The sequence below is a fragment of the Elephantulus edwardii genome, unplaced genomic scaffold (assembly GCF_000299155.1).
Source record: "Elephantulus edwardii isolate Elephantulus edwardi_28Jun2011 unplaced genomic scaffold, EleEdw1.0 scaffold00226, whole genome shotgun sequence".
Taxonomy (NCBI): domain Eukaryota; kingdom Metazoa; phylum Chordata; class Mammalia; order Macroscelidea; family Macroscelididae; genus Elephantulus; species Elephantulus edwardii.
This window is the reverse complement of record NW_006399976.1, coordinates 4018933-4044530: the sequence shown is the minus strand read 5'-3', so window position 1 is coordinate 4044530 and position 25598 is coordinate 4018933. Positions and strand designations below refer to the sequence as shown.

At 40.9% G+C, this 25598-nt stretch overlaps 2 protein-coding genes across 2 annotated transcripts in view; one reads left to right on the top strand and one right to left on the bottom strand.

Moving 5' to 3' along the window:
* The window catches only part of LOC102843611 (zinc finger protein ZnFP12-like), a 21562-nt gene extending 12120 nt beyond the window's left edge, over positions 1-9442 (bottom strand). Inside the window, exon 1 of the mRNA XM_006898350.1 lies at positions 9416-9442. Within this exon, the coding sequence (XP_006898412.1) occupies positions 9416-9442 (27 nt within the window). The remainder of the gene's footprint in view (positions 1-9415) is intronic.
* Positions 9443-18218: 8776 nt separating this feature from the next.
* LOC102843204 (stress response protein nst1-like) overlaps positions 18219-25598 on the top strand; it is a 58141-nt gene continuing 50761 nt past the window's right edge. Inside the window, exon 1 of the mRNA XM_006898349.1 lies at positions 18219-18816. Within this exon, the coding sequence (XP_006898411.1) occupies positions 18219-18816 (598 nt within the window). The remainder of the gene's footprint in view (positions 18817-25598) is intronic.

Genomic DNA, 25598 nt, shown 5'->3' with positions numbered 1-25598 from the left:
TCAATTGGTATACCATCTATTCCTGGGGCCTTATTTTTTGCTATTTCCTTCAAAGCAGTTTGAACTTCTTCCTTCATCACAATAGGCTCTTGGTCATATGTTATTTCATTAAATTCTTCTATATCTGCCAATTCCTTTTGATACAATGACTTCAATCTTCTTTTAATACTTCCTGGATCATTTAATATTCTGCCTAAAGCATCCTTGATTATAGCAACTCTAGGTTTGTTGCTAGATAGAAAAAAAAAAGTTGAGGGCAAGAGAGAGAAAGAAAGAAGCTGGTCCCAAGAACAAGCCTTTATTGCATAGTCTGAGAGGGACACCAAGTGACCACAAGCTGAGCAGATCAAAACGGCATAAGGGCAATTAAAGGTGGTTTCTTTTTATAGGGGTTTTAGGGAGAACTAGGGAAGATGGTATTTTGCTTGGAATTGGGGGTTGTTAATTAACTTGGGGATGGGATTTTTTTAGTAAGCCTAGAGCCTTCTCAAGATCCATTGCCTGGTCTGGTCCATTCCAGACCCTAATGGGATATGATTAGGGGTGGTGTTATCTCAAGCTATTTCCTGCTGAATTGGGGTGACGCTGGGGAGCTGGTGTGGGTTTTCTATAAGGTCTGAAGGAGGAGTATCATTTCCACATGTACTAGGGCAATTGCTCGAGAGATGGCAGTGAGATGGTTTATTAAAAATTTCTAGGGGAAAAGAAAAATTTAAAAAAAAAATTTCTAGGGGAGCTCTGGTGGCCTAGTGGCAAGAAGCTGTACTGCAATCCGAAAGGTACACGGTTCAAATCCACCAAATGCTCTGCCGGAGAAGGAGGGACAATTTCCTCCTGTACCAGTCAGATCTGATTTGATGGTACATGCACAAAAAATAATAAAACAAAATTTAAAAAAAATTTTAAAAATTTCTGAAAGAGATAAGACAAAGAGCAAGAGTTATGAAAAGGAAGAATGACTAGAAAGTGAGTTAGGATGGAGAGTAGTTAAGGGGAAATTCCTGGTTGCCACTAGGTCCCTGACTGTCTTTTTAGGGCTTTAATTTGCAGAAACAACAGTCTTCTAGAAATAGGCAGAGACATCCTTTTTTTTTATAGTTAACAGATTAAGTCTTCTTATGTTTTGTAATACAACTACATTGAGGCAGTCAATCTGAACTTGGACTGCAATTAACTGAACAGCAATACTGTCTAGTGACTCTTGGAGAGCTTTTGAGAGATCCTGGAATTTTTCTAGAGGGATGCCTAGGTCTATAGTGCCAGTGGCTATTCCTGTTATGATTCCCAGGCTGGACACTAAAGGGAGGTGTACTATTATGGTTTGTTTGTGTTTGAGGGGCTGGATTAGAAGGATAGGCATTAGTCTGGAGTTGGCTTGCTCAGCAGGCAGGAGGAGATGCTGTGTCCACGGGCAAAGAAGAACAGACTGCTTCTTGCCTTTAGGCATCTTTAGAAGTTGACTTTGGAGAGATGCTGAACCTGGTCTGCACTGACTTCCAGTTTGTAAGCTAAATACTTTGCAGTTGGGTGATTTAGAAAGAGATGGACAAATGGGGCAGTTTGTAACAGAACGCAGAGCTAATTTTGATATTGTGGGGAGTTTCTATTAAGTAATGGAAGAGAGGGATCTGGGCTTCTCCCTGAGTAGAAGGCAGAATGAGTCTGGGTTAGGTTTGGTTTGATGTTAAGATGGATAAAAGAGTTTGGTATATGAGTAGATTGGGGTAATGGAGGCTCTTCATAGGTTTGCTTTTTTTCTAGGGGGGAGTGGTTTACATTTTTTATTTTATTTTAATGTGTGTGTGTGTGTGTGTGTGTGTACCGTCAAAGTGGATCTGACTGGTACAGGAGGAGATTATTCCTTGTTCTCCAGTAGAGCATCTGATGGATTTGAACCATGAGCCTCTAAGATTGCAATGCAGCTTCTTGCCACTAAGCCACCAGAGCTCCCTGGTTTGGTTGGGGGTTTTTCTGGGGGAGGGGTGTTTTTGGGGGTTTCTTTTGTAGTTGTTAAGTATGAGTTGGTGAGAAAGGGTCAAAGGATCTGGACAAGAACTTTACAGGAGGAGTATGATTGTAGGAGAATTTCTTAAGGAGAAAAAGATCAAGATGGACACAGTTGGGTAAGGCCTTAAACAATAGGCCTGATAATGGGGTCTTGGGGAGGGGTAGAAGCTTTGTTTTAATTGTATTTAAATAATTTCTTGAGAGTTAGATTTCTATACACTGGAATTGGTTTTTCTGGGGTTACTATTTTTAGTATTTTAAGTGCATTTGGGTTAGGTTTAAATGTGTTTTGGCTACTACAGACTTGTGTAACTTTTTAAAACTTTTATATAAAGCTTATGACATGCTTTAGAAGCTAACTTATTTTTGTATGAGTTTGAAGAACAGATATCATATGCTGACAATTTGGATATTTGTTGAGGAACTACTTTAATAGACAACAGGGTAATCAGCGACAGCATAACTATTAGACTGAGTTTAATAAAACTTAGCTAAAATATTTTTATTTTTTTAACTAAAGATTATATAAAACATTTTACTATTTATTTTTCTAACAACATTTACTTTCCTTTATACTTTTACAACTTACAAATTTCTAGGCTTTCAAATTCTGATGAAATCAGAATACTGAAATGGCCACCTGGAAGCTGGGCAACATTCTACGCTGACGCACCTCTTGGGAGACATTCCAATCAGTCTGGTCTAAGACAGCTACAGCTAATCAGAAGAGAGCATGACCACCGGCCACATCCTACCTGTTAGCTGTGACACAACCCACCTAAGGGCCCTAAGTAGCTCCTTACATGGGAATGGGCAGAAGGCATCCAATTAGTGTCATCTACAGAGACCTGATCACTCAATAGATCAACTTACCTCCCCCGACCCTATGTATATAAAACCTTTGTTGTAGCTTTCCTGCACACTACTTCCCATTTCCACTGCCTCCCGCTGGCCTGGGGCTTCAGAACTTCGTCTGAGAGGTGATAATAAATTCCTTTGTTTTACTTCATTTGCTTCTCTGTGGCCTTTTTTTACCTCACAACTACTTTAAAACAAAACTACACTATTCTCTTTCTGAAAGAACTTAGTACTACTGTTCTATTTCTGCTTAACTATATATACTGAGTGGTTCTTATTTTTTCTGGATTAGTTTACTTAAAAGCAAATAAAGAATGAGAGTAAGAGTGGAGAGATATAATAAAGATTATATCATTTAATACTGAGAAATAGTTACCTTTGGGGGTACTTAGGTGAAGGGATTGGGTAGTACTGGATGTAGAAGAAGTGTATTTTTATTGATAGGTCTTAAAAGTTTTGGATTAATTTTTATTTTTTGGCTTTTGGGCTGATAAGATGGGAGTGTTATAAGGTGTATTTATACAATGGTGTATTTATACAATGGAATACTAGGCATTACTGAAAAAGAACTTGTAAAACACTATTCAACATGGGGGACCTGGAGGACATAATGCTCAGTGAAATATTCTAGTCACAAAAGGAAAAATGCTTCATAGTATCACTTTAATAATTCAGGTCTGACATAGGGAGGTGGGGGGGTAGAGGGGATGGGAGGGTTGGGAGGAGAACAGAACAAGAGTGGATAGACAATGACCATTGCATTGGAACAGATAAAGAAAAGAACTATTCAAAAGGAATGTATGATTAGGCATTAAATGTTCAATAAAAGCTCAGAAAAAGAAATACATAAAGAGGACTGGGGGAAAGTGGGAGGTAGGTAATTGTGAAACAATGAATGAATAATTTTTAAAAAATCAACAGGGGGAAGGGGAAGGGAGGAAGAGGGGGCAAAATGTGCAACAATGAATGAGTGCAAACTTAATCTATAAACATTCATTAAAATGACAATTAAAATTTTATTTTTTAAAAAAAGAAGGTTTTTAAAGATTATTATTTTTTCTTTTAATTATTTAATGATGGCTATCTACTTTTTAATTTGGGGGCATATTCAAGCTTAATAGCACTGAGTTACTTTTTTAAAAAAATATTATTGGGGGAGCTCTCGTGGCCTAGTGGCAAGAAGCCGCCGTGCAATCCCAGAGGCACACGGTTCAAATCCACCAGATGCTCTACTGGAGAAAGAGAGGCAATCTCCTCCTGTACCAGTCAGATCCCATTTGACAGTACACACACACACACACACACACACAAAATAAAACTTAAAAGAAAAAATATATTATTGGAAGCATTGGGGTGAAAAGAACTTTAGCATTTACTTTTGACAACAAATTTTTTTAAAAAGAAATACAGCGAATTTAGATATAACTATAAATTAATGGGAATTAATACTTTATATACAGTTTAACAGAGGAGTTTGATATTTTTTTACAGATTTTTCTTAATGTCTGCAATAGTAAGTTGGCAGAAGAAAAGAAGGTTACTAAAATCTTAAGACAAAATGGCACCTACTAGTGTCGAGAAGAAATTCACTATTTTTACCAGCAACGCCCATGTATACTTAAGGCTTCTTCAGGCTTAAAGTGATGCTATGTTGGTCACTTGTAAAACCCCTGAGGGAGCTAGGACCCTGTCAGCCTGACTGCTTTTCTGCTACCAATGCTTGAGGCATTGCTGAACCAGTGTTTATGGGGACTGCACTAAAAGCAAGTGGAAGAGGCTTCTGCCCTTTCACTCTCTTGCAGCATCTTTTGACAGTTATGGCTTACGTGGATGTTAAAGCCTTGGGACTAGCGTTTGGGGGCACATCTGCTGGACTGTGATTTTTTAAATATTTTGCAATAGCAGTTGTAAGAAATTTGGCTTTTAGCTAGTCCTTCCTCTTCTAAGTTGCTACTGTTGAATACTGAAATAGCAACAGTTAAAATTTGTTTGAATCATACCGGGGGCTTAACACCTTTTCATGAAGTTTGCTGTAATATCAGCGGCAGATTTATTGATGAAATGGAAATCTTTAGGAAATTTAGGGTCTAAGTTAGTCAACTTTAAAAGTTGCAGGGTTCTCTTTACTTTGTGTTAATTTAGAGAAGTTTACTGATTCTACTTTAATATTTTTTTATGAGGCAAGTTTGTATGTAATTTCTAACCGCTATGTTTTAACTCCAGTTCTGTTTTAACTGATAGTTTTAAAATGTGTATAGTTCATGAGCTATAAACTATTGCTATATTAAACTTAAAACAAAAAGGAAAAAAAGATAAGTTTGCAAAAATTTTTCCATTCTGAATTCTGGCTGGAAATCTAAGGGGGGTAGGAAATACTTTAAGAAAAAGGATACAAAATAAAATTTTTAGACCTGTTTTAATTAAAACAAAAAATTATCTACATATATAAGAGGGAGAGGATTTGCTGGTTTGTGGAAAATTGGGGTGGAATGTAAGAGATAGCAGCTAAAATTGCCTGAAACAAATTAACTATTAACAGAATAAGCATCAAAAACTATAACAAACATATTTATTATTATACAGAAGATCTGTGCTAGATAGAGAAGAAACACTAACTATTAAATTTTACTTTACCTTAACTACTATTGTTGTTGTTATGTGCCGTTGTTATGAGCTTGGGACTCATAGCAACCCTAGGTATAACAACCCTAAACTCTGCTCTGTCCTGTGCCAATCGCATTGTCTCCGATACACCCATCCCGATTACCTCAGTCACTGAATCAATCCATCTCATTGAGGGCCTTCCCCTCCTGCTCTGGCCCTCCACCCTACCAAGCATGATGTCCCTCTCCAAGGACCGGTTCCTCCTTACAACATGTCCAAAGTATGTTAGATGGAGCCTCAGAACCCTTTCCTTCAAGGAGCCACCCGGTTTAACTCTTTCCAGGATGAACCTGTTTGTTTTCCCATAAACAAAATTAAATTTATTTACAACCTTGTATAATATTTACAGAAAGTTTGAAAGAGTGCAAAATGAAACAGGTAAAACTAATTAGGTAGCAAAGCAAAGGGATTAAATTTTTAAATTATTTTTTTTACTGAGAGGAGGTATTAGCTTATCAGTACAGAGAATGAGTTAGAAAAATGTAAAAGTGATAATTTTTTTACTGGGTTTTTTTTTTAAGATTTTTATGACTTTACTGTGTTTCAGAATTTACCTTGAAAAGATTAAAAATGGGGTTGGCAAAAGAGTGAAGAAAGGGTTTTTGTTGCTGGACAGATTTTCTATTTTTAGGAATTGATTGGCTGAAGTTTGATAGAGGATAATGTGCTGGAATGGGGGGGACTCGGAGGAGGGAGGAGAGGGTCAGAGGAGTTTGGTTGGTTTGTCTGTGTGGTTTGGTCTAGAGGCTGGGGGAAGAGGTATGGGGATTATCTACCTGGTGGGATCAGAAAAGGAGAGAGATGATGTTTGATCTGCAGGTTAGGGTTGGAAAAGGAAGGTGATGTTTTAGTTGCAGAAATTTTTTTTCAAGATTTTTTTTAACTGGTAGGTTAGTCATGAATTTAAAAGCTAAGTTGGATAAGGAGAGAGAGAGAGATGAGAGAGAGAAAAGTGAAAGTGAAAAATAAAGAAAGTTTGAGTATAGGAAATCTCTGACCATTTGCCATTTCAGTACCTATGTTCTGAAGGGCAGCTGGATTGAACAAACTAAACTTAGGGTACTAAATTTGAGAATGCTTTAACTTAGACGTAATGCCTACGGTGTGCAAGTTTTAGAGGAGGCAGAAGAAAGAACAGTCCCTGGAATGAGTCCTGCCTCCATATTGGGGTAAAATAAAACCAGGGCATAATTGGACGTCTCCAACTGCCAGAAACTTGCTAAGCAGAAAGATCCTTCTGACAGCTGAGAAACTGTCCTCTCATCAGGTGTCAAGAGGCCTGAGAGGAGGGAGAGGGATAACAAAAAAGGGACTGATCAGTCCCTGGGTGCCTCAGGGGGTGACCATGACCTCTTCAGCCTTTGGAACCAGTAGGACAATTGAAAGGAGAGAAATATCACAGAAGCAGTCTTGGCCATTTGTGGAGAAGTGGAGAGGAGGTTTTGGCCTATGATTAGGTATTCTTCCCAGTCAGGTTGATTCCCAGTCAGGGAACCTTATGTTAGATAGAAAAAAGAGTTGAGGGCAAGAGAATGAAAAAAGAAGCTAGTCTCAAGAGACAAAAAGGCCTTTAATTGTGAAGAAGCTACTTCCCACTTCAGTAGGAAGTAGTTTTTAGAAGCTCTTTGCCCCTTCCCCCCTTTCTTTAAGTTGGGAATGTAAGTTTGAAACTGAAGTGATTCCATTGTGCTGACCTTCTGACTCTCCCCAAACACATCCCTGTGTTCCAGCAAATAGTAAGTAAACTGATTAATGGTTACCCCTAAGCATAGTTTTATGACCCACTGCAGGAGCTAAAACAGGCAGTGCTGAAATAATGGAAAATGGCCCCAGACTCTTGAACCCCAATGGGCCAACATAGAAGGAATAAATACCCTTGCATAAGGTCAAGGATGGTACTCTTCAACATGGACTGAAGCTTAACAAGATTCTCACCACTCGCCACATGGCAGTACCATGAATGATCGAGAAGAGATCAGGGCTGTTAACAAGTTCAACTTACTCAGATCTACAATCAACACTCTTGGCACCAGTAGTCAGGAAATCAAAAGATTAAATGCATTAGGGAAATCTGCTGTTACGGAGCTATCCAAATTGCTAAAGAGAAATAATGTCAGTCTAGAGACTGAGGTGTGTCTGACCCAGGCCATGGTCTTCGGAAATACTTGCTATGCATCAGAGAGCTAGACAATGACTAAGGATGACAGAAGAAGAATCAATGCCTTTGAGTGGTGGTGCTAGAGAAGAGCACTGAATACACCATGAACCGCCAAACAAAGGAACAAGTTTGTCCTGGAGAGGATGAAATCAGGCTGTTATTTGTTGGCAAAGATCTTGAAGCTCTGTCTCACATACTTAGGGCCTGTGGCCAGGAGGGACCAGTCCTTGAAAGTCATCATACCTGGAAGGGTGGAGGGACAGTGCAGGACAGGAAGAACTCAAGAGAAGATGGATTGATATATAACTGGGGTAATGGGTGTAGATGTGTTGGAGACTGTGAGATTGGCTCAGGACAGGGTGTGGTTCAGGGTGATTATGCATAGGGTTGCTATGAGTCACAGGAGGCTTGATGACACATAACAACTTCTCTTTGTTCCAGGCTGACTCTAATTGAGCCTCAGCCCATTTTCATCAAAGTGTGCATTTTAAATAAAGTGTATTTGCTATACACTAGGCTAGTGTTGCTTCTGCACAGTCTTAGTGAGTTTGGACCTTTCACTAACCACAGAGACATATTCTTCAAAGAAGAAAACCTCAAACACATGTCCTGAAGACTCAACAACTAAGCCCAAAGACATCACCTTGGAGGCCAACTGCATGAGCCTACTGATTTGCACCATCTCGCCTCTTCCGTTCTCCTTCTTTAGTGCTGAATAAACAGAACAGCCTTCCCATCCTCTGAATCTCGCCTTTAAAGATCTCCCCTAAACTTTCCTTTATCCCTACTCCCTATATGCTGACATATCACTTCTGCGTTGTCACTCCAGTCCTTATCTCCAGGATTGGTTTGTTCTGTTCTCTGGCAGGCGGGGGAAGCTTGGCTTTAGGGAGAAACGGCAGCCAAAGAATTGAGCAAAATATTTAGTAACCTTGTTGTTGCTGCTGTTATATTCCTTCAAGTCGCCTGCGACTCATAGCAACCTTGTCCTGCCCCAGTCTCAATGATTCCGACACACCTATCCCCATTGCCCTAGTTACTGTATCAATACATCTCATCGGAGTCTTCCTTTCCTGTGCTGTCCCTCCACCCTTCCAAGCATGATGTCCTTTTCCATGGACACAAGGCTACATGCCTAAAGTATGTGAGATGGAGCTTCACAATCCTAGCCTCCAAGGAGAAACTTGATTTCACCCTCTCCAAGACAGATAGACTTATTTGTTTTCTTGGTGGTCCATGGTATGTTCAACAAAACAGAGATGAGCTAAATTTCATATTCGGATTGTAGATATAATTCCAGGGGTTCACCAGGAAAACCGTGCAAACACTAAAGGTGAAAACTGGGCAGCCAGCAATTCACTGCGCTCCACACCTGCTGTGCCCATGACCCTCCCCGCGCTGCCTCCTGTCCTTCCACAAAGGGTTCTTCTGTCTCCACCCAAAAATGCACAGGTCCTGAGTAGAGGAGGTGACTCTAGACTGGGATCTGTCCTAGAATCACGCAAAGGAGCCAGAACCAGGCCCTTCACAGGGAGGTCACTCGAGTCCAGGGTCCCATCATCCCCGCCCGCCCAGCGCCAGAAGGAGAAGGGCACTCAACAAGGCCGCTCTCTGGTCATGGGTCTCGCCATCCCCGCCAGGTCATCGCCAGGGAGGAGCGGCCTGTGCCCAGCGGGCGGGCGCACCTGGACACCCGGATCCCCCCCGCGCACTGTGTTCGGTGCTCACCCGGCTCAGGGCTGCGCTGTCCGCCATCCTCCGCCCGTCGCTGTCACAGCCCCGCACACACCTTAGGGGCCTCCGCCTCTGAGCAGAGGTCTCGGCCTGTGTGTGAGCTCTCATTGGCTGGGAGAGCTAAGCAAGAGCACGTGACCAGGGGAGCTGCGCTCCCTGCCCTTTAAACCCTGATGTGCGCGGTGACGTAACAGGTCTACGCCGCCCCGCCCCTCGGGTCCCTGGAGCTCGCAACCTGCGCCATGCCAACCTTCGCCCTGGGTTTCTGCTTTGCTAAGGATCCACTAGAATCTCTTAGGGTTCGGAGAAGAAGAATAGAAGTCTCCCACGTGCAACTGAAAGTGAACTAGAGTGCCCACCATTCGATAAGGGGACTGCACATAAGTGAACAGACGTACACAATGATAATTCAGTAAAACTTATTAAGTTTACGAAGGTAATGCAAAGGAGACATGGTTGATGTAAAGTAGATAGGCCGTGGGAAAGAGTTAAAGGGATTAGGACAGAAAGGAGAGGGAAACACCCCTGGAAAGTTAGGTGTGGACGCAAAGAGAGAGACGGGATTGGTTAGGGTTTGGATCCCTGCATTCCAGAAGGGACTTTTTCGCCATGATGTGTCTTATTTTTAACTTCCCTTACTATTTCCTCTGAGAAATTTTGCTTTTAGTCTTCTCTTATGAGAGTGTGCAGTCAACTCGCTGGCGACTCACAGCGACCCTAGGTACAACAACTCTGAAGCCTGCCTTGTCTTGAGCCAGTCACACCTACCCGCATTTGCCCCAGTTACTGTATCGTTCCATCTCATCGGGCTCTTCCTCTCCTGCGTTGTCCCTCCACCATTCCGACCATGAAGTCCTTTTCCAAAGACTGGTCCCTCCTGGACTCGTGCCCAAAGTATGTCAGATGGAGCCTCGCAATCCTAGCCTCCAAGGAGAAACTTGGTTTCACCCTCTTCAAGACAGACCTGTTGTTTTCTTGGCTGTCCATGGTATGTTTGATGCTTATCTCCAGCACCACAACTCAAAGGCATAGATTCTTCTTCTGTCATCCTTAGTCATTTATCCAGCTCTCTGATGCATAGAAAGCAATTGTGAAGACCATCGCCTGGATCAGGTGTACCTTAGTCTTTATACTGACATGGTTGCTTCTCAGTACTCTGGAGAGGTCCCTACCTGAGGATTTTCCCAGTGCAATTCATCTTTTGGTTTCCTGACTGCTGGTGCCAAGAGTGTTGATTGTGGAGCTGAGCAAGGTGTAACTGCCCTCTGTGAGTGGGAAAGAGAGAAAGAAAGAAGGAAGGAAGGAAGGAAGGAAGGAAGGAAGGAAGGAAGGAAGGAAGGAGGGAGGGAGAGAAGGAAGGAGAGAGAAAAAAAGGGAGGAAGGAAGGAGAAAAGGAGGGAGGGAGGGAGGAAGGAAGGAGAGAAAGTAAAGGAAGGAATTCTAGCCCTTGGCAAACCCTCCTGAGAGGTATTTGGCTCTGATTCTTCAGGGAACTCGATGGGAGCGAGGTCTTTCTGGCCTATATTGAGAGTAGGCCCACTGACTGTTTTAGAGCTAAACCTCTTTCTCTGTCCCTAAAGGGGACTGCTGCCTGGTAGGTAAGTGGGACAGGTTTTGGGATCATTATCTTGTTCTGAACCTGCAGTGTAGAGAAAACAAAATTCACAAGTTTAAAATATATGGTAAAAACTAGTAAAAGTACTTCAATGATTAATGATCCTACAAGAGAAAGAATCCAGGCCATAGATGGTAGCAAACTTTTAATTTCTTCCCATATATTTCCAATTACTTTTTTGTCAGAGACTTACCTTGGGAATTCTACCCTTTATAATAAAGCCTGTGCAAGAATCTCTACTAATCCTGAGATGCTTACATAAAAACAACAGTATGTGTCTACTGGGGGCACACACCTCCCTTTTGGGCTAACAGAAAGTCTAGGGCTGTGTGGTGATCCATTACTTGATGTGCCAGAGAATCGAGGGACATTTGCAGGACTTCCAATGCCTCTTCTGTGTCTTCAGCTATATTCTCCACCAAGATCGACACATTTTTTTATAGTATGCATGTCGTAAATTACACCTGCTGTTAGTCCGGCTAAGACAGTGACCAGCAAAACAATACCTATTATTAATAGAGGTGAACCTCTCTTTTTTTTTCGGCTTCCTCCACTAAGAATTGTGTCTGAAGAAGTCTTGAGAGCTAAAACTCTATACACTGGAAATGGCTTATCTAGGCTCACTAATCTTAATGTGCATTCTAAGTACAAGTGTGTTAGGTTTAAATGTCATGGCTACTGCAGTGTGTATAGCTTCTCGGAGCCCTCAGCAAATCCCACTTTCTGGTTTTGTTGAATTTCTAAAGGCCCACTTTTCTCACTCATTGCTTAGGCCATGACATCCAGGATATGGATCTAGGGGAGTCCAATCACTACTTTCCCACAGTCTCTTTATAAAGGCTGTCATAAACTGTCAACACTTTTCACAACTACTCTGATGGCTTAAAACAGGAGCAAAAGCGCCGGCCACTACTTGGATGCCCCGTTGCCATGACATTTAAACCTAACACACTTGTACTTAGAATGCACATTAAGATTAGTGAGCCTAGATAAGCCATTTCCAGTGTATAGAGATTTAGCTCTCAAGACTTCTTCAGACACAATTCTTAGTGGAGGAAGCCGAAAAAAGAGAGGTTCACCTCTATTAATAATAGGATGCCATATCCTGACAATTCCACAACTTGACAGTATAGTCTGAATCCAAAGTGAATGCAAAATGCCTAAGAGGTAGGGTTGTCTTCATGCCCAGCTCTTCATCATGGTAGTGGCAGAAGGTTCATATCTTCAGACACATCACTTTCCATACATAGTGTATCGTTCTGCAAGGGTATTTCATTGCTTGTTCACTTGGGAAGCCTGGGGCAAACTCTGTACATTTTTAGGAAGGAGAGGAATTTAAGAACTACTTTATCAGGAAATTTTGGGTCCATATTACACAGCCCTGGTACAGCCCCATCTTTTTAATATTGTGTTGAGTTTTAAAATTTTAATATTTTTCATTGTTGCACATTTCCTCCTTGTTTCCTCTTCCCTTTTCCTTTCTCCTTCCCCAGTTCTCTTCGTAATGTGCTTCTTATTCTGGACTCCTGTCTTACATATAATAACTTATCATATATTCTTTTTTCATTTTAAACAATTCTCTCCTTCATCTGTTCCAATACAGTGTTCATTATCTATCAACTCTTTTACTGTTCTCCTCCCAATTCCTCATGTCAGTCCTGCTTCATAACAGCGGTGTTATGCAGTATTTGTCCTTCTTATATTGGCATTTCACTCAGCATAATGTCCTCCAGGGTGGCCCATATTGTGTAATCTTTTACGAGTTCATAATTTTTCAGTGCTGCAGGCTGGATTTAGAAGAGGTCGTGGTACTAGGGATGTTATAGCAAATGTAAGATGGATCTTGGCAGAAATCAGAGAATACCAGAAGAATGTCTATCTGTGCTTCATTAACTATGCAAAGGCTTTTGACTGTGTGGATCACAACAAGCTATGGCTGACTCTGAGAAAAATGGGAATCCCAGAACATTTTCTTGTGCTAATGCGAAACCTATACTTGGACCAAGAGGCAGTTGTCAGAACAGAGCAGGATGGTTCAAAATCAAGAAAGGGGTCCGTCAGGGATGTATTTTGTCTCCATACCTTTTCAATCAGTATGCAGAACAGATCATCCGAGACGCTGGGCTGTATGAGGAGGAATGTGGCATCAGGATTGGTGGAAGAATCATCAACAACCTGTGTTATGCAGATGACACAACCCTGCTTGCTGAAACTGAGGAGGACCTGAAACGCTTGCTGCAGAAGGTCAAGGACTGTAGTCTTCAATATGGATTGAAGCTCAATATCAAGAAAACAAAGATTCTAACCACTGGGCCAATTTGCAGCATCAGTATGGATGGTGAAGAGATTGAGATAGTTAACAGTTTTCATTTAAGTCAACACTCTTGGTAACAGCAGCCAGGAAATCAGGAGATGAATTGCATTGGGAAAGTCAGCTGTGAGGAACTGCTCAAGAGTACTGAAGAACAACGATGTCAGGCTGGAGACTAAGGTGCACCTGATCCAGGCTATAATCTTTGCAATTACATGCTATGCATCAGCGAGTTGGACAGTGACTAGGGATGATAGAAAGAGAATTGATGCCTTTAAGTTGTGGTGCTGGAGAAGAGTGTTGAATATAACATAGACTGCTAGGAGATCAAACAGGTTTGTCCTGGAGAGGGTGAAGCCAAAATGTCCCCTAGAGTCAAGGATTCTGAAGCTTCATTTGACATACTTTGGGTATGTTGCAAGGAGGGACTGGTCCTTGGAGAGGGACATCATGTTGGGGAGAGTGGAGGGACAGCACAGGAGAGGAAGCCTGTGAGTGGAGTGGTGGGAATGAATGTGTTTTGAGACAGTGAGGTTGGCATAGGATAGAATGGCGTTTACGGCTCTTGTACATAGGGTCGCTATGAGTCGCAAGGGACTCAATGGCACATAACAACAATAGCATAGTATTTCATTGTGTGAGGAATACACACACACACACACCCTATAGTTTTTGTATCCATTCATTTGTGGATAGGCACTTGAGATATTTCCATCTCTTTGCTATTGTGAATAAAGCAGCAATAAACACGGGTGTACATACATCTGTTTGGATGGTGGTCTGGCTTCTTCAGTGTACATTCCCAGCAGTGCAATTGCTGGGTCAAATGGTATTTCTATTTCCAACTTTTTGAGAAAGTGCCTAACTGCCTTCCATGGTGGTTGAACTATTTTGCAGTCCTACCAGCAGTGAATAGGATTCAAATATCTCCACAACCTCACCAGCATTTTTTGATTGCTTCTCTATTCGACTTCGCTATTGTTGCTGGTGTGAGATGATTATCTCATAGTTGTTTGAATTTGCATCTCTCTGATAGCAAGGGATTTTGAACATTTTTCCATGTGTTTGTTTGCCATATGAATTTCTTACTTGGTGATTTAATGCTATTTTTACAGGTGAAACTCTTTTAGCTGTTAAAGGCTGACCATCCGCCCAAGTAGCTGTATCTACATTCTTTAACTCTGGGAATGTATATCGAGGTTCACTGGCAGAGTCACCACTCCTTAATGCCCTCTGAAGCAGCTCTTGATAACAAGTTCCTTCCTTCTAAAGGTACAGGGGTTTCTGGTATAACTAGTAATCAGTGGGGAAAATAATACTCCATTCCATATACAGTTTAATCGGGGAGTTTTGTTTTTCTTTACAGGTCTCTCCGCAAAGCCCACAATAGTAAGTTGGTGGAGGGTTAGGGTTAGGTTACAACACAACAGGTACTATAAGAGGATGCATTAAAAAATTTCTTCTTTTACACATGAGAGCCTTGAAGTCCAAATGAGGGTGAGGAAAGAACACATTCTCTGCAATCATTGTGAAAGTGCTTGCTTCCTTCTAGATTTCTGGCCATTTTCTTTTATGTATGCACGTGTCTTGGCTTTTCTGATCTGGGAACTTGCTCAAGCAGGGACCTGAGACCAAAAATGCAGTCTACTCTGGGCATTGTTTCTTGGTGTTATGAGGTTCCTCCATCTCAGCTTGCTATAAATAATGTTACAGGCCAAACCCTAAGCATGTTGTTGTTGTTAGGTGCCATTGAGTAGAGTATAACCCACAGCAACACTATGATCTAAACCCTGTTTTATCCTGTGCCATCTTCACACTTCATGACAGGTTAGAGCCCATTGCAGCAGTCACCATGTAAATCCACCTGGTTGAGAGTCTTATGCTAACTTCCGCCGACCCTCTACCTTTCTGAGCATCATGTCTGTCTCCAAGGAATAGCACCTCTTAGCAACATGTCCAAAGCATATGAGACAAAGCCCAATTCTTTGCTTCCAAAGAGCACTCTGGCTGCACTGTCTCCAAGATACCATTTGTTTGTTTTTTTGGCAGTCAATGGGATGTTCAGTGCTCTTCTCCAACATCACAGTTCAACAGCATCAGTTCTTCTGTTATCTTTAGTCATTGTCCAGCTCTCAGATACATAGCAAGTGAGGAGAAAGACCATGGCTTTGGTTCTCAAACTGACATCATTACGTTTCAATAATTTGGGGAAGTCCCTAACTGCAGACTTTCCCAGTGCAATACACGTCTTGATTTCCCGACTGCTGGTACAAAGGGTGTTAATTGTGGATCCAAGTAAAATGAAGTTGTTAAGAGTTTTCTCCATCTATAATGATATTAGGGAGCTCTGATGGCCTAGTGGTAAGAAGCTGCGCTGCAATCCTGAAGGCACATAGTTTGAATCCACCAGCTGCTCTGCAGAAAAAGGATGGACAATCTCCTCTTGTGTGATTAACTGCCTCTGGAAACCCACTGGAGGATCAGCTATGTACCAGTTCCATCTCGACGGTACATAACAATCTCATGATGTTGCTAATCTCCCCAGTGGTAAGAATCTTTGTCTTCTTGATACTGAAATGCAATCCATATAGAAGACTGTTTTCTTTGATCCTCTTCAACAAGTGCATCAAATCCTTATCACTTTCAGCAAGAAAACTTGTGTCATCTGCATAATGCAGGTTAGTGATGAGTCTCCCTCTGATCCCGATACCACATTCCCCTTCATAGAGTATGGCTTCTTGAATTATCTGCTCAACATACAGGTTGAATAGGTATGGAGAGAAAAAAATACAACCCTGAAACAGTCCCTTCCTAATTTCAAACTATGTAGGGCTCCCTCATTCTGTTTTGCACAACTGCCTCCTAGACTAGGTATAGGTTTCACATGAGCACAATTAAATGCTCTGGGATTTCAATTCTTTTCAATGTTAACCATAATTTGTCATAATCCACATAGTCAAATGCCTTAGCATGTCAATAAAGCACAGATAAATATTCTTTTTAATATACACACTGATTCTTTATAAAGTTCAAAGACATTGTTTTTCACACAAGACCCTTTCTATTTCCTTCACAAAATAAAACACAAATACATATTCTGGTATTTCTTTTCAGCCAGGATCCATCTGACATCAGCAACGACATCCCTGGTGTAATAACCTCTTCTAAATCCTGCTTCAACTTCTGACCTGACAGTTCCCTAGCTATGTCTTGCTTTAACCATTTTTGAAAGATCTTCAGTTGTACTTTGCTTGCATGTGATATTGATATTATTCTAAAGTTTTCACATTCTGTTGGATCCCCTTTCTTGGGAATGGGAACAAATATGGACCTCTTCCAATCCATTGGCCAGACTGCTGTCCTGCAAATACTAATGCCTTAACTGAAGAAGGAATAGTATTTGGAAAATAAGGGCTTGGTGATAGAAATGAGTCTGGAAATAGAATGATAAAATTTTGTATTCTCAATGACTTATTAATTGCAAATACCTTTTTTAAAAGACAAAAATAGCAATTTCACATATGGATTCTCACCTGATTGGCTGCATAGGAATCAGATTGATGGCATCTGTGGGAGAAGTCATTGGAGAAGCTCAGTATCAGCAGTCAGAAGTAGGCCACAGATGGACTTTAGGTGAGACCATCAATTACTCATGTGAAAGTTCAAATTGAATCTAAAGAAAATGAAAATTAGTCTATGAGAACCAAGATAGGATCCTGAATCAATTCCATCTAAATTTCAAGATAATCTTAGGAAGAGCTTTGAGGCATTGAACACCAATGATCAAAGACCCGATGAATTCTGGAATGATATCAAGGATATTATCCACAAAGAGAACAAAGGGTCATTACAAAGACAGAATAGAAAGAAAAAACTGAAATAGGCATCAGAAGAGACTCTAAAAATTGCACTGGAGTGTCGAGAAGCCAAAACAAAGGGAAAGCATGCCAAAGCAAAAAAAGCTGACCAGAAGATTTCAGAGGGCAGGCTGAGAAGAGAAAGCAAAGTATTATAAGAGAATATGCAGAGAGCTGGAATTGGAAAATAAAAATGGAAGAACCTGCTCTGCATTTCTCAAGCTGAGAGAACTGAAAAACAAATTTAAACTTTGAGTCACAATCTTGAAAGATGCTATGGGCAATATATTGATGACCCATAAAGCAGCAAAAGAAGATGGAAGGAATACTGTACCAAAAAGGACTGACACTGAAAAAATTCAGGAAGTACCATTTGAGCAGAAGCCTCAATTGAAGGCATTGGCAAAAAAATAAGGTCCCAGAGGTCGATGAGATACCCAATGACTTGTTTTAATTAAAGATGCAGACCTGGATGTGGCCATCAGTCTATGCCATTATATTTGGAGGACAGCTACTTGGCCAATGGATTGGAAGACATCCATATTTGTTCTTATTCCCAAGAAAAGTGATCCAACACAATGTGGAAACTGTCCAACAACATCATTAATATCACATGCAAACAAACTACTGCTGAAAGTCTTTCAAAAATGACTACAGCATGGCCCGTCCTGGTGTCTGAGTGATTCCCAGGGCCCAGCAAAAAAGGGACCGAGCTTCCAGGTCAACGACATCGAATGCCTTTCCCCGTCTCTCAGAGCTGAGCTTTGAAGACAAGAGGAAACACTCCCAAATATGGACTCATTCATTTTCCACTCCACCTTCATTGGCCGAGCAGCTGCTAAGAACAAAGGCCGCATCTCCCGATACCTGGCAAACAAATGCAGCATTGCCTCACGAATTGACTGCTTCTCCGAGGTGCCTACGAGTGTATTCGAGGAAAAGTTTCGTGAGCAAGTTGAGGAGCGACTCTCCTTCTATGAGACTGGAGAGATTCCACGGAAAAACTTAGACGTCATGAAAGAAGCCATGGTTCAGGCAGAAGAAGTGGCTGTTGAGATTACCAAGAAGCTGGAGAAAAAGGAGAAGAAGCGCTTGAAGAAGGAGAAGAAACAACTGGCTGCGCTTGCACTTGAGGCTTCAGAAAACAATGGCACTCTTGAAGATCAGGAATGTGAAGAAACTGAAGAAAAACCCAAAAAGAAGAAAAAGAAAAAGCCCCAGGAGGCTCCACAGGAGAACGGAATGGAAGATCAGTCCAGCTCTGCTCTCCCTAAACCCAAGAAAAAGAAATCTCTGTCCAAGGAACTGGTCAACAGTGACTTTGAAGAGTCTGTTGAGCCAACTGTAAATGCAAAAGTCCCAAAGAGGAAGAAATCTTCCTCCAGAGAGGAACCAGAAGACCCTGAAGAGGTTGCAAACAGTGTTCCAAAGAAAAAGAAGAAGCTTTCTAAGGAGGAGCCCATCAGCAGTGGACCTGAGGAGGCCGTCAACAAGAGCACTAAGAAAAAGAAAAAAATCAAAAAGGCACCCCAGAAGATTAGCATGGACATTCCCTGGGGGTGTGAAGGGCATATCCAAATGTTTCCCAATAAAAAACTGTTTACAAAAGTTGGTAAAAAAAAATTACTACAGCAGTATATAGAGCAGGATTTAGAATAAGCCATGTTGTTGTTATGTGCTATTGAATGGCCTGCAACTCATAGCAACCCTATGTACAATAGATCTGAATCCTGCCCTGTTCTGAGCCAGTCTCACTGACTCCAGCACACCTACCCTTATTATCCCAGTCACTTTATCAACCCATCTGAGGTCTTCCTCTCCTGTGCTGTCCCTCCATCCTTCCAAACATGATGTCACTCTCCAAGGACTGATCCTTCCTGTCCATGTGCCCAAATTATGTGAGACAGAGCTTCAACACCATAGCATCCAAGGGAAAACTTGGTTTCACCCTCTCCAAGACAGACTTCCTTGTTTTCTTGGTGGTCCAAGGTATGTTCAAGATTCTTCTCTGAAGAGGCTGTTGAAAAAAAAAAAATATCACTGGTGATGTCAGAAGAATCCTGTCTGAAAGTAAGGAATATCAGAAGAATGTCTATTTGTGCTTTATTGACTATGTAAAGGCATTTGACTGTGTGGATCATAACAAGATGTGGCTGACATTGAGAAAAATATGAATCCCAGAGCAATTAATTATGCTCATGCAAAACCTATAGCTAGAACAAGAGTCTGTTGTGCAAACAGAGCAAGGGAACACTTATATAGTTTAAAATTAAGAAGGGAGTGTGGCAGGGTTGTATTCTCTCTAACACCTATTCAGTCTGTATGCTGAGTAATGATTAGAGATGCTGGACTCTATAAGGAGGAATGTGGCATCTGGACCACAGGGAGACTCATCAATAACCTGTGTTATGCAGATGACACAACCTTGCTTGCTGAAAGTGAGGACTTGAACACTTGTTGCAAAAGATCAAGGAATGCAGCCTTCACTCTGGATTACATCTCAGTGTCAAGAAAACAAAGATTCTGATGACTAGACCTACAGGCAACATCAAGATGGAGAAAAGACTGAAACTGTCAACAACTTCATCTTACTTGGATCCACAATTAACACCCTTGGTATCAGCAGTCAGGAAATCAGGACATGTATTGCACTGGGAGTCTGCAGTAAGGGATCTCTCCAAGTTATTGAGGAGTAATATGTGAGGTTGAGGACTAAAGTGCATCTGATTCAGGCCATGGTCTTTCTGATCACTTGCTATACATGTGAAGCTGGACAATGAATAGGGATAACAGAAGAAAAATTGATGCCTTTGAACTGTGGTGACTGTCCAAAGAACAAACAGGTATTTCCTTGGAGAGGATGCAGCCAGAGTGCTCTTCAGAGATAAGGATGATGAGACTTCAGGTGTGTTGCCAGGAGGATACGGACATGATGCTTGGAAGGGTGGAGGGTTGGCAAAGGAGAGGAAGACCTTCAACCAGGTGCACTGACACAGTGACTGCTACAATGGTCTAATGTGTCATGAAGTGTGAGGATGGCACAGGATAGAACAGGGTTCAGATCTGTTTGTTCATAGAGTCGCTATGCATTGTACTTGACTTGACAACACCTAACAACAACAATATCGCTAGCATGGTTTAAAATCAGGAAAGGTGTGTTGTTGTTAGATCCCCTCGAGTTGAGTATGATCCACAGCAACCCCATGAACAACAGATGTGAACCCTGTCCTATCCTGTGCCATCCTCACATTTCCTGGTATAATAGAATCCATTGTGACAGTCACAATCTACCTGGTTGAGGGTCTTTCTCTCCTTCACCAACCCTCTGCCTTTCTGAGCATCAATTCCTCTCCAAGGAATAGCACCTCCTCACAACATGCCCAAAGTATGTGGGGTAAGGCCTTATTATCCTTTCCTCCAAAGGGCACTCCAGCTGCATCCTCTCCAAGGCAATATCTTTTTGTTATTTTGACAGTCCTTGGGATGTTCCATGTTCTCCATCACCACAGCTCAAAGGCATATTTGTTTGTTTTGGAGTTGGGGTTTTGTTTTGTTTTGTTTTTGGCATTCCATAGGCTGTTCAGTGCCCTTCTCCAACATCAGGGCTCAAAGGCATAGGAACAATGTACGCCAGAGTTATATTCATTCTCCATTTTTATTCAATCTGTATGTTGAGCAAATCTGTTCAGGAGCAGGACTCTATGAAGAAGAATGTGATATTAGGATCAGAGGAAGGCATATCAACAACCTGCACAATACAGATGATACAACTTTGCATGCTGAAAGCAAGGACTTGAAGCACTTACTGCAGAGGATCAAAGACTATACCTTCAATATGGATTGCATCTCAACCTCAAGAAAACAAAAAATCCTCACCTCTGGATCTTTAAGCCACATTACAAGGTTGTTGTTAGGTGCCACCCACTTGAGTATGTCTCACAGTGACCCTATGAACGGCAACTCTGAACCCTGTGCTATCCTGTGCCATCTTCACACTTCCTGACACGCTGAAGCCCATTGCAGCAGTCACCAAGTCAATCTACCTGGTCGAGGGTCTTCCCCTCCTTCACCGACCCTCTACTCTTCCAAACATCATGTCCCTATACAAGGAATTGCTGCTCCTAGCAACATGCCTGAAGTAGGTGAGGTGAAGCCTCATCATCCTTGCTTCCAAAGACCACTCTGGCTGCATCCTCTCCAAGACATATTTGTTTGTTCTTTTGACAAGTCCATGAGATGTTCAGTGCTCTTCTTCAACATCACAGCTGAAAGACATCAATTTTTCTTCTGTCATCTTATTTATTGTCCAGCTCTCAGATGCACAGCAATTGATTATAAAGATCATGGCCTAAATCAGATGAACTTTAGTCCTCAACCTGACATCATTATTCCTCAATAATTTGAAGAGGTCCCTGACTGCAGACTTTCCCAGTGCAAAACATGTCCTGATTTCTGGACTGCTGATTACTAAGAGTGTTAATTGTAGACCCAAGATGAAGCTGTTTACTGTTTCAGTGTTTTCTCTATCCATGATGATGTTGCCTGTGGGTCCAGTGGTAAGAATCTTTGTCTTCTTGACATTGAGATGCAATCCATAGTAAAGGCTGCATGCCTTGATCTTCTGCAACAAGTGCTCAAGTCCTCCTCACTTTTAGCAAGCAAGGTTGTCTTATCTTTATAACACAGGAGATTGATGAGTCTCCCTCTGATCCTGAAGCCACATTCATCTTCATATCTTCATATTAAATTAACTGGAAATTCTTCAAAATGAAATGGAAAACATATCTCGAGATACTAGATGAGATGGACCAGCTTTGGCCACTTTGAATCAGATAATCACATAGTATACTATGCTGGGAATGAAAACCAGAAGATATTGTTGCATTCACAGAGTCAAAAAGTCAATTTCAAGTTCTATCCTGAAATACAATGTTATGAGTGACAGGATATTATCCATGCACATATGAGAAAGACAGTTAAAATTACTACATCTAGAGCCAAAGAGGAACAAATTGAGAATTTTTACCGAAGTTTTTGTCTGAAATTGGCCAAACATTCAATCAAGATGGAATGCAAAATTTGGAAACAGTGAAGGATGAATAATAGTTGGAAAATATGGCTTGGTGACAGAAATGAGGCTGGAAATAGAATCATCAAATTTATTCATTTAAAATTACTGATTTATTGCAAATACATATTTTAAAAGACACAAATGACAACATATGGATCTCACCTGATAGGCTGCATACGAATCAGACTGACTACATCTGTGCAAGATATCATTGGAGAAGCACAATATCACCAGTCAAGAGTAGGCCAGGGGCAGACTGTGGGTCAGACCACTAATTACTCATATGCAAGTCTAAACTGAGGTTGAAGAAAATGAAAATAAGTTCACAAGAACCAAGATATGATCTTGAATCTATTTCAACTGGATTTTGTGATCACTTTAGCTATAGTTGTGAGGCACTAAACACCAATGATTGAAGACAGGATGAGTTGTGGGATGATATCAAGGATATTATAAATGAAGAAAGCAAGGTATTCTTATGAAGACAGAGGAAAAAGAAAAAACTGAAATGGATGTCAAAAGAGACTCTGAAAAATTGCACTAGAGTGTCAAAGAATCCAAAACAAAGGGAAAACATGCCAAGGTAAAAGAGCTAAATAAAAGATTTCAAAGGGGAGCTTGAGAAGACAATTAGTATGATGGAATGTGGAGAGAGCTGGAATTAGAGAATAAAAATGGAAGAACTTGCTCTGCATTTCTCAAGCTGAGAGAACTGAGTTGCAATATTGAAAGGTCCTATGGGCAACATAGTGAATGACCCAAATAGCTGCAAAACAATATGGAGAGAATACACAGAATCACTGTACAAAAAAGAAAAAAAAATGACTGACACTAAAAATTTAATTTTCAGGAAGTGCCATTTGAGCAGGAGCCTATGATAATGAAGGCGGAAGTGAAGGCAGCATTGAAGACATAGGCAAAAAAATAAGACCTCAGGATTGATTGGATACCTGGCTGGCTTGTTTCAATTAACAGATGCACCCTTAGATGCACTCAGCAGTCTATGCCAGGAAATTTGGAGGACACCTGCCTGGCCAATGGATTGGAAGAGGTCCATATTTGTTTCCATTCCCAAGAAATGTGATCCAACTGAATGTTGAAACTATTGAACAATATCAATAATATCAGTATTTTGCAAGCAAAATACCACTGAAGATCATTTTAAAAATGGCTACAACAGTACATAGATAGAGAACTGTCATAAGTTCAAGCAAGATTTAGAAGAGGCTGTGGCACCAAGGGTATCATTGCTAATTTCAGATGGATCCTGGCTGAAAGTAAAGAATACCAGAAGAGTGCCTATTTGTGCTTTGTTGACTATGCAAATACATTTGATTGTGTGGATTATAAGTTGTGGCTGACATTGAGAAGAATGGGAGTCCCAGAGCACATAATTGTGCTCTTGTGACACCTATACCTAGACCAGGAGGCTGTTGTGCAGAGCAGGGAAATATGGCATGGTTTAAAATTTAAAAGGTTTTGTGTTAGGGTTATATTCTCTCCAGACCTATTTACATGCTGATAGGTGGAGAAAAGCCTGAAGTTGTCAACAGTTTCCTATTACTTGTATCCAAAATCCACACCCTTGGTACCAGCTGGAGGAGATCAGGAGGCATATTGCATTGGGCAGTTTGGCTGTTAGGGAGCACTCCAAATTACCGAGGAGCAATTTTATCAGTTTGAAGACTAAGAAATGCTTGAATCCAGCTATGGATTTTTCAATCATTTGGTATGCATGTGACAGCGGGACAATGAATAATGATAACAGAAGAACTGATGCTTTTACATTGTGCTGTTGGGAAAGAGCACTAAGAATCTCAAAGATTGCCACAAAATCAAACAGGTATGTCCAGGGGAAAGTTCAGACAGAGTTCTCTTTAGAGGCAAGGATAGAGAAACTTCCTCTCGCATACTTTGGTCATGCTGCTAGGCGAGGCTATAACTTAGAAAGGTATTTCTTGCTTGGAAAGATGCAGGGTCAACAAAAGAGAGGAAGACCCTCATCAAGATACATTGACACAATGATTATAGCAATAAGAGCAAGTTTGTCAGATGGTGAAGATGGTATATGATAGGGTTCAGATCTGTTCATTAGGATTGCTAAGAGTCCTTCACTCGATAGCATTTAACAAGAACATGTCATTAGTATAATTTGTTCTTCTTCCATCCATGTTCTATAGTATTTCAGAAACTGGTGAACATTTTTTAATGATAATGTTACATTTTTGTTTTTTGTGGAATTTTTTCCATACTATTTCTTTTAAATGATACTTTCTTATTGGTTTTCATATAAAATTTTGTTTGCATTGTGTTTCATTCATGTATATTGTGCTTGCTTGGGGTTTAAAGAGGTATTTTTTTACATGTTTTTCTGAGTTGACTGGGAGTTTGTATGGAAATTGGCTTTTTATTCACTCAGTTATACAAATTTACCCCCCCCTTCTAACTCCTTCATTCCCTCATCCATTTCCTGTATAACTTGTTAGTTACATTAATCATAATGCTCCTGTTTTTCAGCATTACCTTCCCCTCACCTTTTTCAATGCCACATTCCTTATCTATCCATTCTCTTACTGGTCTCCTTTTAATATTTTTAATCAGTTACCTGAATGCAAGATTTCCTCTCCCAAAATCCAATAAAGACAATCCTTGTTTGTTTTCACACATGTGTCCATTTGAAAAGGTTGGTATCTAACAAATTGTTCTAGGCAGAACAATTTTACTTAAATTTGAGTGAAGAATCAAACATTGTAATATATGGTAGAGGTTTCTTTTATTTTCTTTTTGACAGGATAAAATATTTAGGACAAAATTTAAAATCAGTTAAAGGCTTGGCTAAGAAATAAAAGAAAATGCACAGCAGACATACTGAGTGATCTAGCACATTGTGGGGTGGATTTTTCCCCCTCACTTTCATGAATCTGCATTATGGAAATGAAACAGAACCAATCCTTTTAAATCCAAGCTTTAGTATAAAATGTAGTAACTGAAACTTGAGGCCATAGTTTGCTTCAATGTATCATAGCTTATGAATATTTGGAAACTATATAAAATTAAAATGTTCCAACTGAAAGGCCACCTGGGAGCTGGGCAGCATTCCACACTGACCCCACCTTCTGAAAGACATTCCAATCTGCCTGGTGTAAGATGACTGGCCAATCAGAAAGGAGCACGACCACCAACCACATCATGTATGACTGAGCAGCTCCGTATTTGGGAACTAACAAAGGGCATCCAGTCAACACCCTCCATGGAGAACTGACCACCAGGCTGATCACGTAGGGTCACCTATAAAGTTTGACCTGTAATTTCCTCATTTGCAA